The 13,176-nt window shown below is 36.0% G+C and overlaps 1 protein-coding gene across 5 annotated transcripts in view; it reads left to right on the forward strand.

The window, feature by feature from the left end:
• ARHGEF12 (Rho guanine nucleotide exchange factor 12) overlaps nucleotides 1-13,176 on the forward strand; it is a 150,299-nt gene that overhangs the window by 84,143 nt on the left and 52,980 nt on the right. For 3 of the 5 annotated variants that reach the window (XM_006936730.5, XM_006936731.5, XM_023239193.2), the window contains 7 exons: nucleotides 3,276-3,374; nucleotides 4,002-4,051; nucleotides 6,465-6,522; nucleotides 9,049-9,227; nucleotides 10,419-10,496; nucleotides 10,689-10,808; nucleotides 12,387-12,527. In XM_006936730.5, coding sequence (XP_006936792.1) covers nucleotides 3,276-3,374; nucleotides 4,002-4,051; nucleotides 6,465-6,522; nucleotides 9,049-9,227; nucleotides 10,419-10,496; nucleotides 10,689-10,808; nucleotides 12,387-12,527 — 725 coding nt within the window. The remainder of the gene's footprint in view (nucleotides 1-3,275; nucleotides 3,375-4,001; nucleotides 4,052-6,464; nucleotides 6,523-9,048; nucleotides 9,228-10,418; nucleotides 10,497-10,688; nucleotides 10,809-12,386; nucleotides 12,528-13,176) is intronic. The other 2 variants (XM_019811430.3, XM_045038427.1) reach the window with 2 other exon arrangements.

A 13,176-nucleotide genomic window follows, 5' to 3' on the forward strand; every position in this document is an offset into this window, starting at 1 on the left:
GGAAATAGATCATCAAATATTTATTTTTCTAATACCGGGCATGGATTTTAAAAGATTCTGATAAGCCATTGCTCTTATTCTAGTCTGATTCTTATATTGATTGTATTATGTACTAGAAATTTACAAAGAACACTTCTTCCTTGATTTTATAACTTTTCCCAATTACTTGAAGGACGCAACATTAAGTCAAACATTGAATTCTGATAGATTATCTTTCCTCTGTCCCGTTTCAATGTACTGTTTTGTGGAAGTGGCGAATTTGCTAATTCAAATACTGTTTGGTGTTTAGTAGTCTCTAGAATTGAGGGTTAACAGATTTTGATATTGAAAATCAACTTTCTTGAGGTACAATTTGTATAAAATAAGTTGCAGTCCTTTTAAGTGTACCGTTGGATGAGTTTGACAAATGAATACATTCATGTAACCATTACCTTAATTAAGATACAGGACCATCACCCCAGAAAGTTCCTGCATGGCTCTTTGTTCCTGCGTGTCTCTTTCTTACCCTTCCTCCCAACCCTGCCCCTAGGCAACCACTAATCTGCTTTTGTTACTGTTCTTCAGTTTTGCCTGTTCTCCATTGGAATACATAGTATGTACTCTCTTTTGTATCTGTTTTCTTCTGCTTAGCATGATGTTTTTGTGATTCTTACATGTTTGCTACACGTGTGAGTTATTCCTTTTTTTTTTTTCCTTGCCAAGTAGTATTTTTTATAACGGATACACGACAGTATGTTTATCCATTCACGTGTTGATGGACGTTAGAGTTGTTTCTAGTTTTTGGTTCTTATGAACAAAAGTGCTATGAATGTTTGTGTACCAGTCTTTATGTGGACATGGGTTTTCATTTCTCTTGGGAGTGAAATTGTTGTGTCATGTGTAAATGCATACTCACCTTTTGATTGGAGTACTCATGTTTATAAGAAATTTCTAAACTGTTTTCCAAAGCATTTGTACCATTTTACACTCCTATCAGCAGTGCATGAGCATTCCAGTTGCTCCACATCCTTGCTAACATTTGATATTATCAGTCTTTTTATTTTTAGCCATTTCTAGTTAACGTATAGTAGTATCTCATTGTAGTCTTAATGTGCGTCTTCCTGATGACTGCAGATGTTAAGCACCTTTACCTGTGCTTATTGGCCATTCAGTATCTTTCTTTGTGATGCGTTTATTCAGATCTTTTATTCTTTTTCTTTTTTAGATATAATTTTATTTTTATTTTTTTTTTTAATATGTTTTGTTTATTTTTGAGACAGGGAGAGACAGAGCATGAACAGGGGAGGGTCAGAGAGAGGCAGACACAGAATCTGAAACAGGCCCCAGGCTCTGAGCTGTCAGCACAGAGCCCGACGCGGGGCTCAAACTCACGGACTGTGAGATCATGACCCGAGCCGAAGTCGGCCACTTAACCAACTGAGCCACCCAGGTGCCCCAATATAATTTTATTTTTAAGTAATCTCCACACCCAACATGGAGCTTGAACTCACAACCCCGAATTCAAGAGTCACATGCTTCACTGACTGATCCAGTCAGGTGCCCCGAAATCGTTTGTTGTTTTTAAAAGGTGTCCCCCTAGGGGCGCCTGGGTGGCTCAGTTGGTTAAGCAGCTGACTGGCTCTGGTCATGATCTCGCCGTTCGAGAGTTCAGGCCCCCGTCAGGCTCTGTGCTGACAGTTCAAAGCCTAGAGCCTGCTTCGGACTCTGTGTCTCCCTCCCCTGCTCATGCTCTGTCTCTCTCTCTCTCTGTCTCTCTCTCACAAAAATAAATTAACATTTAAAATAAATAAAGTAAAATGTGTCCCCTATTGTTGAATTGTAGAGTTGTTGTTTAAATATAATAAAGATACAAGTCCTTTATCAGATATTTGTGTCGTGAATATTTTCTCCTACTCTGTGGCTTGCCTTTTCATTTATCAGTGTTTGGAAGAGCAGATATTTAAAATTTTGTGTCCAATGTATGATTTTTTTTCTTCTATGGTTGATGCATTTTGCATCCTAAAAGATCTCTGCCTACCCTAAGGTCTTGATGATTTTTTCCTGTGTTTTCTTATGAAAAGTTGAAACCTTTGTGTTTAGGTCCATGATTCACTTTAATTTCTCATGTAGGGTTATGAGTGAGGTTCATAGTTTGTGTTTCCTGTACTGTGATATATTTATTCCAGGCTTTCGGTTGTAGTAGGCTCACATACTTGTGACATTGCACAACAGCGAGAAATACGTGTATTCATTAACATGCAATCTTTAACATACCCTTTGTTTTGTGCATCAGACTTATTTAAAAGGTCATGCTCTTTGTATAAAAATCTTTATTCTGAAGAAATTTTTATTTTCTCATCATCACTATACTTGCATTATTTTCCATATTTTGTATATTGATTTTTGGTGAAGCATTTAGATACTGCAAAGCTGAAAGTGTTAAATCTCTGGCTAACACAGAGTTCAGGATCTTTAGATCTTGATCTGTGATCAAACAGCCCTGGGTGTCAATCAGGGTTCTGTGATGGGACATCTCTCTTCCTCTGGTTGTGGCCCTCTTTCTCTCGCCTTGCCTTGACTACTTTTGTTTGCTGTCTAGCTAAAAGGAAAACAGTTCTCCTGTAGAATCCAGGTGAGTGTGTGAAAGAAATGAACTGGTTGAGCTCGCAGGTTCTTTCTTTGTCTTTTCTACTTTTTTCTCCTTTCTGTTTATTTTTTCTATGAGCCGGGGTCTGTCTTTGAACTTGTTCGTTTTGGGAGAAGATCTGCCGGTGCTCTTCTTTGTATAGTCAGTTTCCCTTACATAGTCATTTTTTTCTGAGTAGATTTTTCTGAGAGTGAGATTGGATTTCTCTAGGGTTTACCAGGGGATGCCTCTAGCCTTATGTCCCAAAATACTTGATTTTCTTGGGTTTAAATACTAATTAGAGCACCAAAAAACACAGTGCGGTGGGGAGGATTTTGTGTTACAGATAAATAGCAGAGATGTGAATAGGCTTCCGTTCTGTCTCCTCTCTAATAATTCATCTTTTCCACTTTGCCGTAGCTGTTTTTAATCTTGAGGCAATTCTACTCTACCTGTCCAGTGAGAGACCAACATATATGGCTCTTCGTGATGTTCTTGTGTTTGTTTTGTTTATGGGGTTAGTACTCTGATTTTTGATAAAGGCCTCACATGTCATCTTGTGTTTCTCCAGATAGAATACAGTTCATTACAGTTCATTATTAATATGTAATAATGTCTTTTTCTCTCCATTTTCTCTTCCTTCTCTCTTTACCCTGTGGTTCTTGTGCAGGTCTTGTTCAGCGTTGTGTGATCATCCAGAAGGATGACAATGGATTTGGGCTGACGGTCAGTGGAGACAATCCAGTCTTCGTACAGTCTGTCAAAGAAGGCAAGGCATTTTTTAAAACAGTCTTGTCACTTGGGAGCAAACAGAGTAAGAACAGAAAAGCTTCATGTTTCTTGCGCATAATAAAATAATCACATGCATTGCTGGTCATGTGGCCTGTTGGGCTAGATCAGTCTTTAGTGTCATATTTATAGGTACAAATTTACCCTAGGTGATTTTCTTTGTACTCACTAGGACGAAAACAGTCTCATATAGTTCTAGAAACCGTATGACTCCTTGTTCATGTTTATTCATTATCACTTACAGAAATTTATGGACTTTTATTTTTTTCATGGTACCAGAGATATTTTGGTAGACCAGATTAAAGAAATGGTTATATGCTCAAAAACATCTACTTTTCCCAAAATGATAATAATAATATGTTCTGTTACTCTGTGTCAAATACTTTATTTGGGTACTGTAGTTTGAGGTAGGTATTTTTCATCCCCATTTTATAGGTGATATTGAGGCTTAGAGTAAGAAAACATAAAATTGACTGATTTTATGGTCACACAACTAGTGAGTGGCAGAGCCCATGTTTTTTAACCATTTGGTTATGTTGCCTTTTTCAAGAAGATTATCAGTACATGGCAAATGAATTACATTTTGAGTAATTAATTTTTCTTACAGATGGAGCAGCCATGCGGGCTGGAGTACAGACAGGTGATCGAATCATCAAGGTAAGGAAAAGATGGAATTTATGGTAGATTAAAAAAGCATATATTAGCCATATGTTGGGTTGGATTTGTTTTTTGGATTGGATTTTTCACTTGGAGTTTTACAAAAACAGTGCATTATATAGGATGTATTTATAAAAAACTTATTTATTTTAAGGTTAATATTATTCTACTGAAGGGCATAATAAAAGACTCGAATAAATGGAGTCTTGTTCTGGGATAGGAAAGTAAGTCAGTTATAAAGATCATTTCTCTACAGACTAATCTGTTAGCAAGAAAGTCTCATCAAAATATACTAATATGATTGAGGAGATGTGTCACTACTTGTGAAACTGATGATTCTTCCAAATGAATTTTACAGAGGTATAAGAATAGCTAAAAAAACAAACACATGTTATGTGTATGGGTGTGTGTGAGATGAGATGTAAGGATTAATTCAAAGCAAGTGGCTCTAGTCTAGATATAGACCTATCAATCCAGAAACAAGCCTGGAAATCTGACAAGCATGAAAAGAGTGGATTGGTTACTAATTACTCTTTTTTTTAAGCTTATTTATTTATTTTGAGAGAGAAAGAGGGAAAGAGAGCACGCACACAAGTGGGAGAGGGGCAGAGAGAGGGAGAGACACTTCCAAGCAAGCTCCACACTTGTCAGTGCAGAGCCTGATGCTCTGCCGTAATCAAGAGTTGGATGCTTAACCGATGGAGCCACCCAGGCGCCCCAGTTAGTAATTATTCTTGAGACAGTTGAGTAATTTGAATACTTAAAATCAAATTACTGTACAGGAAAACACACCATGAATGTATTTACAACTACCTGGAAAAAAAATATTTGAAACTTAGTATAGAGTAGGATATCCTTGCTTGTAAAGAGCATTTTCAAATTCCTAAGAAAAGAATAAATAAATAGCTTAATAGAAAAATAGGCAAAGAATTTTATCAGTTCCCCAAAGTAACTGAAATAAATATAGAGAATATGTCTCACCTCACTGATAACAAAGAAGTAGAATTTAAAATGGTGAGTGAGGGGCGCCTGGGTGGGTGGCTCAGTCGGTTGAGCATCTGACTTGAGCTCAGGTCATGATCTCACAGTTTGTGAGTTCAAGCCCCACATCAGGCTGTGCACTGACAGTGTGGAGCCTGCTTCGGATCCTCTGTTTCCTCTTTCCCTGCACCTCCCCAGCTTGGGTGCGTGCTCTCTCTCTCAAAAATAAACAAACATTTAAAAATAAAATGGTAGGTGCAAATATATTTGGTTGTGAGGAATTTTAAAGATTATTGATAATACACATTTGGCATAGTTTAGGTATGGTAAAATGGCTGTTTTCATAAACTTGTGAGTATAAATTGGGTAGAATCTATTTGGATGGAAATCTGTGAATTTGCATCAAAAATTATATACTTTCAAAAAGTATATAACCTTTGACCAGAAACTTTGCTTTTAGGAACTTAAACCTAAGAAAGTAAGTTTACAAATGTGAACTGGTATATATACAGGGACATTCATTTCATCCTTATCATATTGAAAATTTGTAAACAGGCCAAATGTGCATAAATGGAGGGTGAGAGAAAGAAATTCCATTTCATCTACATCTGTTAAAAAAAGAATGGATTAGGTCTGTGTGTACCTATATTGAAAGATATCCACAGTAGAATAAAAAAGTATTTGCAGAAAAAAAGACAGATATAATGTATATGTATATGTGCCTGTGTATCTGGTGTGTGTTTGCTAAAATAGTGTCTCACAGATTAAATTTCTTGGGTTAATAGTGATCATCTCTGGTGCACATGGTTAGTATTTTACTGCTGTTTTTGACACTGACATATTTGAACTTGTAAAAATTAGCATTACTTACATCAACAAAAATAATGTTAGATCCGTGTTTGATATTTATATCTTAATTTGGTTTAGTTGAGACTTTGGATAACCTTTCCCACAGTTAGCTTGTCTGAAAATTAATTTTCATTGTAAAGATTAGGTCACGATTGGAAAACTCAAAGTAAATTGAGTATTGTGGAAATATTGCTTATTTTTTTATCTTTCAAAAAAATTAGTATGATTTTGACAAGTAAGAGAATTTGTAATTAAAAGCAGAGAAGTCCTTTTTGTTTGCAAGAGTCCTTCACTGTGAAGGACTTATAAAGCCTGTTGCATGGTGTATTTTGTCATTTTTCATGGTAAATTGTAATGTCCTTTAAATCAAGGCCCTATTTTGCATTCAACTTCATTTGATTGCTGAGTATACGTTATAGAACAGTGAGAAAAGTGAATATTGCACCCAATACATACATATTTTAATATAGTTATGTGTACTATGTTATATTATAATGGGTTGTACTATGTATAATAATTCCTGAAGTCGATTTCTCCATTCTCAGTGAAATGTACCTGACATGCACTTTCCATTTTCTTAAAGGTGAATGGTACATTGGTGACTCATTCAAACCATTTGGAAGTGGTGAAGCTAATCAAATGTAAGTGTTATTCTTAGTGTTAATTGGTTTCTGAATTCCTTAAAGTAGGGATCAGCAAACATTTTCTGTGATAGGCCAGATAGTAAATATTTTAGGATTTGTGGGCCTTACAGTGTGCTAGTCAACTTTGTCATTGTAGCACAAAAACAGCCATACACAGTATGTAAATGAACGGGTGTGGCTGTGTTTCAGTAAAACTTTATTTTGTCAGAACAGTCTGGGCTGGACTTAGCCTCTTGGCTGGAGTTTGCTTTAACCCTGCATTAAAGGAAAGTCTGAGGCGAAAATTCTTAATTTACTAATAACTATCTTCGGTCCACTTCGTATACATGGTTGATTATAATATCCTTGTCATTCTTGGTAATATGGTAATACGGAAAGCATATGGTAATATGGAAATGCATGAGTCATCTGAGGGGGAAGAGATTGAGAATTGAGATGGAATGACCCAGATGAACTGAAATGGAACTTTAAAAATCATCTGGCATAATCATGTTTCCTCAGATAAGTAAATGATTAAATAAAATGCAGGGTAGTGATCTCTTGGAAATCTCCAGAGTTAAGAATTTAGAATCTTCTGCATCAGACTATTCCACAGTAAAGTAGACTACAGTTGGGGCACCTGGGTGCTCACTCAGTTAGGCATCTGACTTCATCTCAGGTCATGATCTCACGGTTCATGAGGTCAAGCCCGTCGTTGGGCTCTGTGCTGACAGCTCAGGGCCTGGAGCCTGCTTCGGATTCTGGGTCTCCCTCTCTCTCTGCCCCTCCCCCACCCATGTTCTGTTTCTCTCATTCTGTCAAAAATAAACATTAAAAAATTTTTTTTTAAAGTAGACTACAAATAAATAGTTATTTATAGCTGAGCAGAAACACTACTGTTTTATTTAATCCATTTTTTTCATAGACTGGACATCTTTTGGATAAATTTAATAAATGGCATTCCTCCTTGGCCATCTTACTGTTTAAAACAACCCTTGAATTCTTTTACGTTTATCAGACTCCCAGTGCTCTAAATGGTCACTGTGATCATAGTTCTTAATCTCAGTATGTTTTAAAAAGAAAAGGGACAATCAAAATTAGGTCTGCGTTTATGAATAAATTTGATTATTTATATGATGAGATTGTGATTTATGCATTTTTATGTGCTACATAAATATGGCTTATGATAATAACTAAATATATGCCTGATAACTAACTATTGCAGAGTATAAAAAGATGATTTCTTTAGTTTTTTAGGTTATATATTTTATCCATTCCAACGTAAATTTTACTTAAAAAATTAAATCCTAGCACTATAGCAAAAGATGACTTATCTAATAACGAGAGCCTAGCTAAAAACTTAAAGCATAAAACACTCTGAGTGTCCAACAGATATAAATTTGCAGTGCCTCAAACCTGTGTATACTATAGCATACTAAAGTATACTATACTTACACTGGAGGTCCCCCATGTCCTACTGTGTAATGAATGCATTTTCTAGACATAATACAAGTGATTTCAAATGGAAGCAGTTGAAACATAGCTGAGGAAGGGAAGGGAAGGGAAGAAATAGGAAGTTAACAGAGGCAAGCACATGGATAAGTAAATAAGACATAGTAGATGACTTTCTCACAGAGAGAAATATAATAAAACCTTGAAAAGTATATGTACCTAAAATACCCCCAAATAATAGCATTTGTGACCAATAAGTGTTAAAAAAAAAAAATGGTTTTTAGGACCCCAGACACTGAAATAATTGACAGTGAGTTCCATGGACAGTTAAATAGGGAGAAAAGTATGAATGCATTTAAAGGTTCTATTGGAAAGTCTAAGAGGAAGATTTTGTTATTCAAAGGTCAGCTATCTAGAAAAGTCCTTAATTTGAAAGTCTCATTTTTTCTCAATGCTAGATAAATGAGCATCTGTTGTCGAGTCTTTCTGGTCAGGGTTGATTTTGCTTTCTGTGCTTTCTTCCCCCTGTAATATGCTTAGTGAATTTCTGTCTTCTCCACAGTTTAAAATAAAAACTCACTATTTATTTATTGGGTTTTCTTCTCCAATTTTCGTGGGTTTTTTTGGTCATATGCATTTTTTAAAGTTAATTTAAAAGTGCATCATGATATTCTAGAAAATTGGTTAATCCCTGCCTCATTATAGCGTCTTAAAATAGGATCATTCCTTAAATTTACATTTGAGATATTAATTGAACATAACCATTAGTAGATGGTTGCTACTAACACACTCTTCCCTAAATTAAAAACAATTCTTGGGACTAGAAATTTTATTTGCTTTTATGTAATATCTGATATTTTGAGTGGTAATTTGCTATCTGAAAATGGCACTGTTCTTTTAGATTTTTAGGGGAGTAACAAAAGAGAAATGACAAGTTGGATTCTTTTTTTCTGGAGCGATGGTTAGCAGATCGTGCTTGCTTACATAACTGGATCTTATAGAACTGTCAAAGATGAAGTAGTGAAATGCTGTAAAAAAAGGTGACAATGTTCTTTTTCCTTCCCTCCCCTTCCTCTATCTACCCCTCCAAAGCTGGTTCCTATGTAGCTCTCACTGTTCAGGGACGCCCACCTGGGTCGCCCCAGATTCCACTTGCCGATTCTGAAGTAGAGTCATCAGTCATTGGACATATGTCTCCCATCATGACATCCCCTCATTCACCTGGAGCATCTGGGAACATGGAGAGAATTACTAGTCCTGTGCTCATGGGGGTAAGAGGGGGAACACTTCTTTATAAATGCTCAGTTTATATAATGGTGCCTTTGCTTTATATTAAGACTTTTGAAGTGTTGAGCTGACAAATTCAAGTTCAAGATAGTAGAAAACAGCTCCCTAATATAAAAGTTTACATAATACTTTGAAATGATTATAGGGTATTGGGATAACACATTTAAGTAACAAATACTTAACACCTGCCGTATACAAAACAAGAAGTCATTCACAAAAATACAGTTAAGATACCCTATGTTCAAGGTCCCTAGTTATCTTAGAATATATAGTTTAAGAAGACAGAGGTATTTTTGTTTGTGTATTGTTGTGTCCCCAATGCTTAAAATATTGCTCGGCATACAGTAGGTACTTAAACCTTTGTTGTTTGAGATAGAATCAAGGGTATATGAGTAATTACAAAGGCAGAATGTAGGCATTACGAAGGGGAAAATACTAAGTTCTGTGACAATTCAAAGGGAGGAAGTACATCCAGTTGTAGTAAGGAAGGACTTTATGGAAGGCTATTATTTGAATTGGACCTTGAAAAATGGGTATCACTTAAGTGGTGGCAGTGGGAGAAAAGTAGCCCAGGTAAAAGAAGTAGAATAAACAGAAACAAAGAGCCAAGAAAGCACCAAGTATTGGGGGGAAGTTGCCAGGACTCTCGTTTGGCCGGTGCCTATTAAGGCTTGAAGTAGTGGGAGATGAGGCTTGAAAAAGGTAAGACTATTTGAAAAATCACAACTACCAGACTCATTTACATGTAACTGGGTGGGCAGTAAGAACCTATTAAAATTTGGGGGGAGCGAGAGAGTGATTTTAGGAAGGCTAATTAGATAAAATATTATAGGGTTGTGAAGCAAAGAGAGAGGAGTTAGGGAGCTGTCTTAATATTTCAGGCGGGAAGTACTAGGAGTCGTGCGTGGGGATTGGTAATACAGATCCAAAGGATGGAAAGTGTAACATCTTATTCTTGTACTTAAGGCAACTTCATTTCTCCAGCTAATAATCAGTATTTAATGTTTTCTTGAACCTAGTTTAGTAAAAGTGAAATAAAAGGGCTGAAATTTCTCAATAACCTTGTCATGTCTAATAGCCTGTCTTCATAACTGCTATTTATTTTAGCTTCACTTTCCCTGTATTGGTTCTTTTTTGTTTGGTTGTTGTTGTTGTTTTTTTTATCTTTTTTCTAGGAGGAAAACAATGTGGTTCATAACCAGAAAGTAGAAATTCTGAGAAAAATGTTACAGAAAGAACAAGAACGGCTGCAGGTACTAAATTAGAAATGGGGCTGTTTACAGGCCAGTGGAAATGTGAGTGGGCATAGTTGAGTTGATATTTGTCATGATCACAATCACGCAGTATTGTAATCAATGCCATCTGCTAATTTATTAAGAATGGACTTTTTCTATATTTTCTTGACATAAGTAATTAATTCTCAAAATATTTTTATAACTTTTCAGTTATTGCAGGAAGATTACAACCGAACACCTGCCCAAAGATTGCTAAAAGAGATCCAAGAGGCCAAGAAACACATTCCTCAGCTGCAAGAGCAGTTATCCAAAGCCACAGGCTCTGCTCAGGTAGCATCGCTGTTAAAAATGCTACCCAACTTTTTGCAGGAGATTTTTCTTCTGGGAATGTGTTCAGTTCAGAGGGTTGCAGTTGCCTTTTTTAAAAGTGATTTTTTTTCTAGCCTAGGCCAACAGGATGTCCTGTGTAGCATGTTACAGAAATAATGATGAACTAAAAGAAATGTGGGCTTCTAATTCTCTGCTTGCTCATGATATCATGTTTCTTTGTTCCGTAATAACTTTAAAAAGAATTGAGTGCTTTTGCTTTGATGTAACAAACTACCAAAATGTATTCAGACGCATATATTTACATTTTTGAGACTCATTCTGCCATTTTGTAACAGAGTGGCAGTTAAGTTTTTAGGAACAGATTTTATAAAATGACAGGCATTATGCTAAATACAGAGGCAAGCGTTTTCTTGCTTAATCTTCACAACAAGCCTCCAAGACTAGATACTACTATTGTTTCCCCCCATTCTACGTGTACACTTAGAGAACCTCAGAGAGAGGAAATAACTTGTCTGAGGTCGTGTACCTCAAAAGCAGCGGAACTGGATTTAAACCCAGTCTGATGAGTTCAAAGCACTTTCATATTGTTTACAACTATATTTTTACTGGAATTTTAAACTAGATTTAAACAGAGTTTGTTACATAGGTATAAGTTATGGAGATGATGGTCTCATTAGAAAAATAGCTTAACCGGATTTATATTCTGTAATATTCATGTTTGGAATATGAAAGGCTCCTTATAATTTATCTTAAAGCAAAACGGACAAATTACCTGCACCATTTAAACTGAGTAAAAGCTCTTGATTTATCATGCTTCCTGAGTCTATAAGTGAAAAACACTGGTTCATAGAAAGCCGCAGATTCTTTGAGATCATCTAGCCTCATCTCATTTTAAAGTCAAAAAATCATGCGGTTGAGAAAATAAGGGGCTACACTGGTTAAGTGACTTACACAAGGTCGCAGAGCTGTCAGGTCTCCTGACTTCCTGGTTTGGTGTCCTTTCCATTTACACAGTATTTTTTTTTTCATTACTTTTAGTCCCATTATCCCTATGAAATTTTGAGTCATATGCCTCAGTAATGTTGACAGTTTTATGTTGTTATAATTACTGAGCGAAGACAACATTCTTATTCTGTTCAAACAATAAAAACGTGGTTCCTGATCTAAAAGCCTGTAATAATTTATATTATAGTATTGTGTCCCAGAATTGGCAATTTTTTTAAATTTTAAAGTGTTAGAAGGTAGTTAACCAGAATCTATAGTGTAATAATCTTTGCTGTAATGGGCAGGAAATATGAATTATACAATTTAACCTTTTTGTTCTCTTCAGAAGTTTGAACTTTTATTCTCTTTGCTAAATTCAGATCATGCCATTTTAGAACCACAGAATTAGTAACTACTGATGCTTTAAATTTTTAAAGGTTTAAACTTTCTTGATCGCATCAAACTGGCCAGCTTTTACCAGTCTCCGTTTAGATTGCAGCGTGAGTCTGTTTCTTTATGCAGTCAGTAATGACTTTTTTTTTTATTGTGTTGGTGTGTTTGTGTGTGTGTGTTTGTGTGTTTAATCTGTTTTAGGATGGAGCTGTAGTTACGTCCTCCAGGTCTTTAGGTGACCCCCCGACAGTCAGTGAGGTAGAAGCAGACCCTGGTGACGGACTAGGGAGAATTGACTACAGCAGCGGAGATGCTTCTCGGCCCAGTAGTGACAGCGCGGAAGTAAGTGTTCTACGTCTTGGTCTTGTATTCTTCTTTACAGCTCCTTTCCATATTTGATTTTAAGTTACGTGAATAAGAGGTGTTCTCTTATACTTTCTTTTTATCACCACCGCCTTTAATAGAGCAATCTGATGAGCAGAAATCCTGGCCACTGTTGTATATGAGCTTTTAATTCCAGAGTTCACTTTTTCCCTTAGACACACATTGCCAAATGTTTCTTTTGAGGAGGTGGAATTTCCCAGCAGGCCTCTTGTTTGTGGGTTGAGAAGTTAATAATGCTAGTGTTTTTTTACTGAACCAAGAAGCCAACTGTTGATATCTTTAAGTGCATGTTAATATTCCATTTGTGGTCAGAGTGACTCAGTCTTGAATCATGGGGCACTTTGCCATTACAAAGAGGAAAAGCCTTAGTCCTGTTAGATAGACTTGAGTTAATAGCCCTTGTTTAGTAATGCTTTCTTGATTAACCCCAGAATTGCCAGATAAACATGGGTATTTGTTAAGAAGATCATAAGAAAATATTTCAAATTGAATATGATGTAGCACCATAGTCATACGAGTACTTAAAAGCTAAGTTCACTGTTGCTTACTTAGCAATACTTTGTAAATGGTATGCAGTGATAAGGATAATGACTTAAAAAAGTAGACC

Source organism: Felis catus, chromosome D1 (assembly GCF_018350175.1).
Source record: "Felis catus isolate Fca126 chromosome D1, F.catus_Fca126_mat1.0, whole genome shotgun sequence".
Lineage (NCBI taxonomy): Eukaryota > Metazoa > Chordata > Mammalia > Carnivora > Felidae > Felis > Felis catus.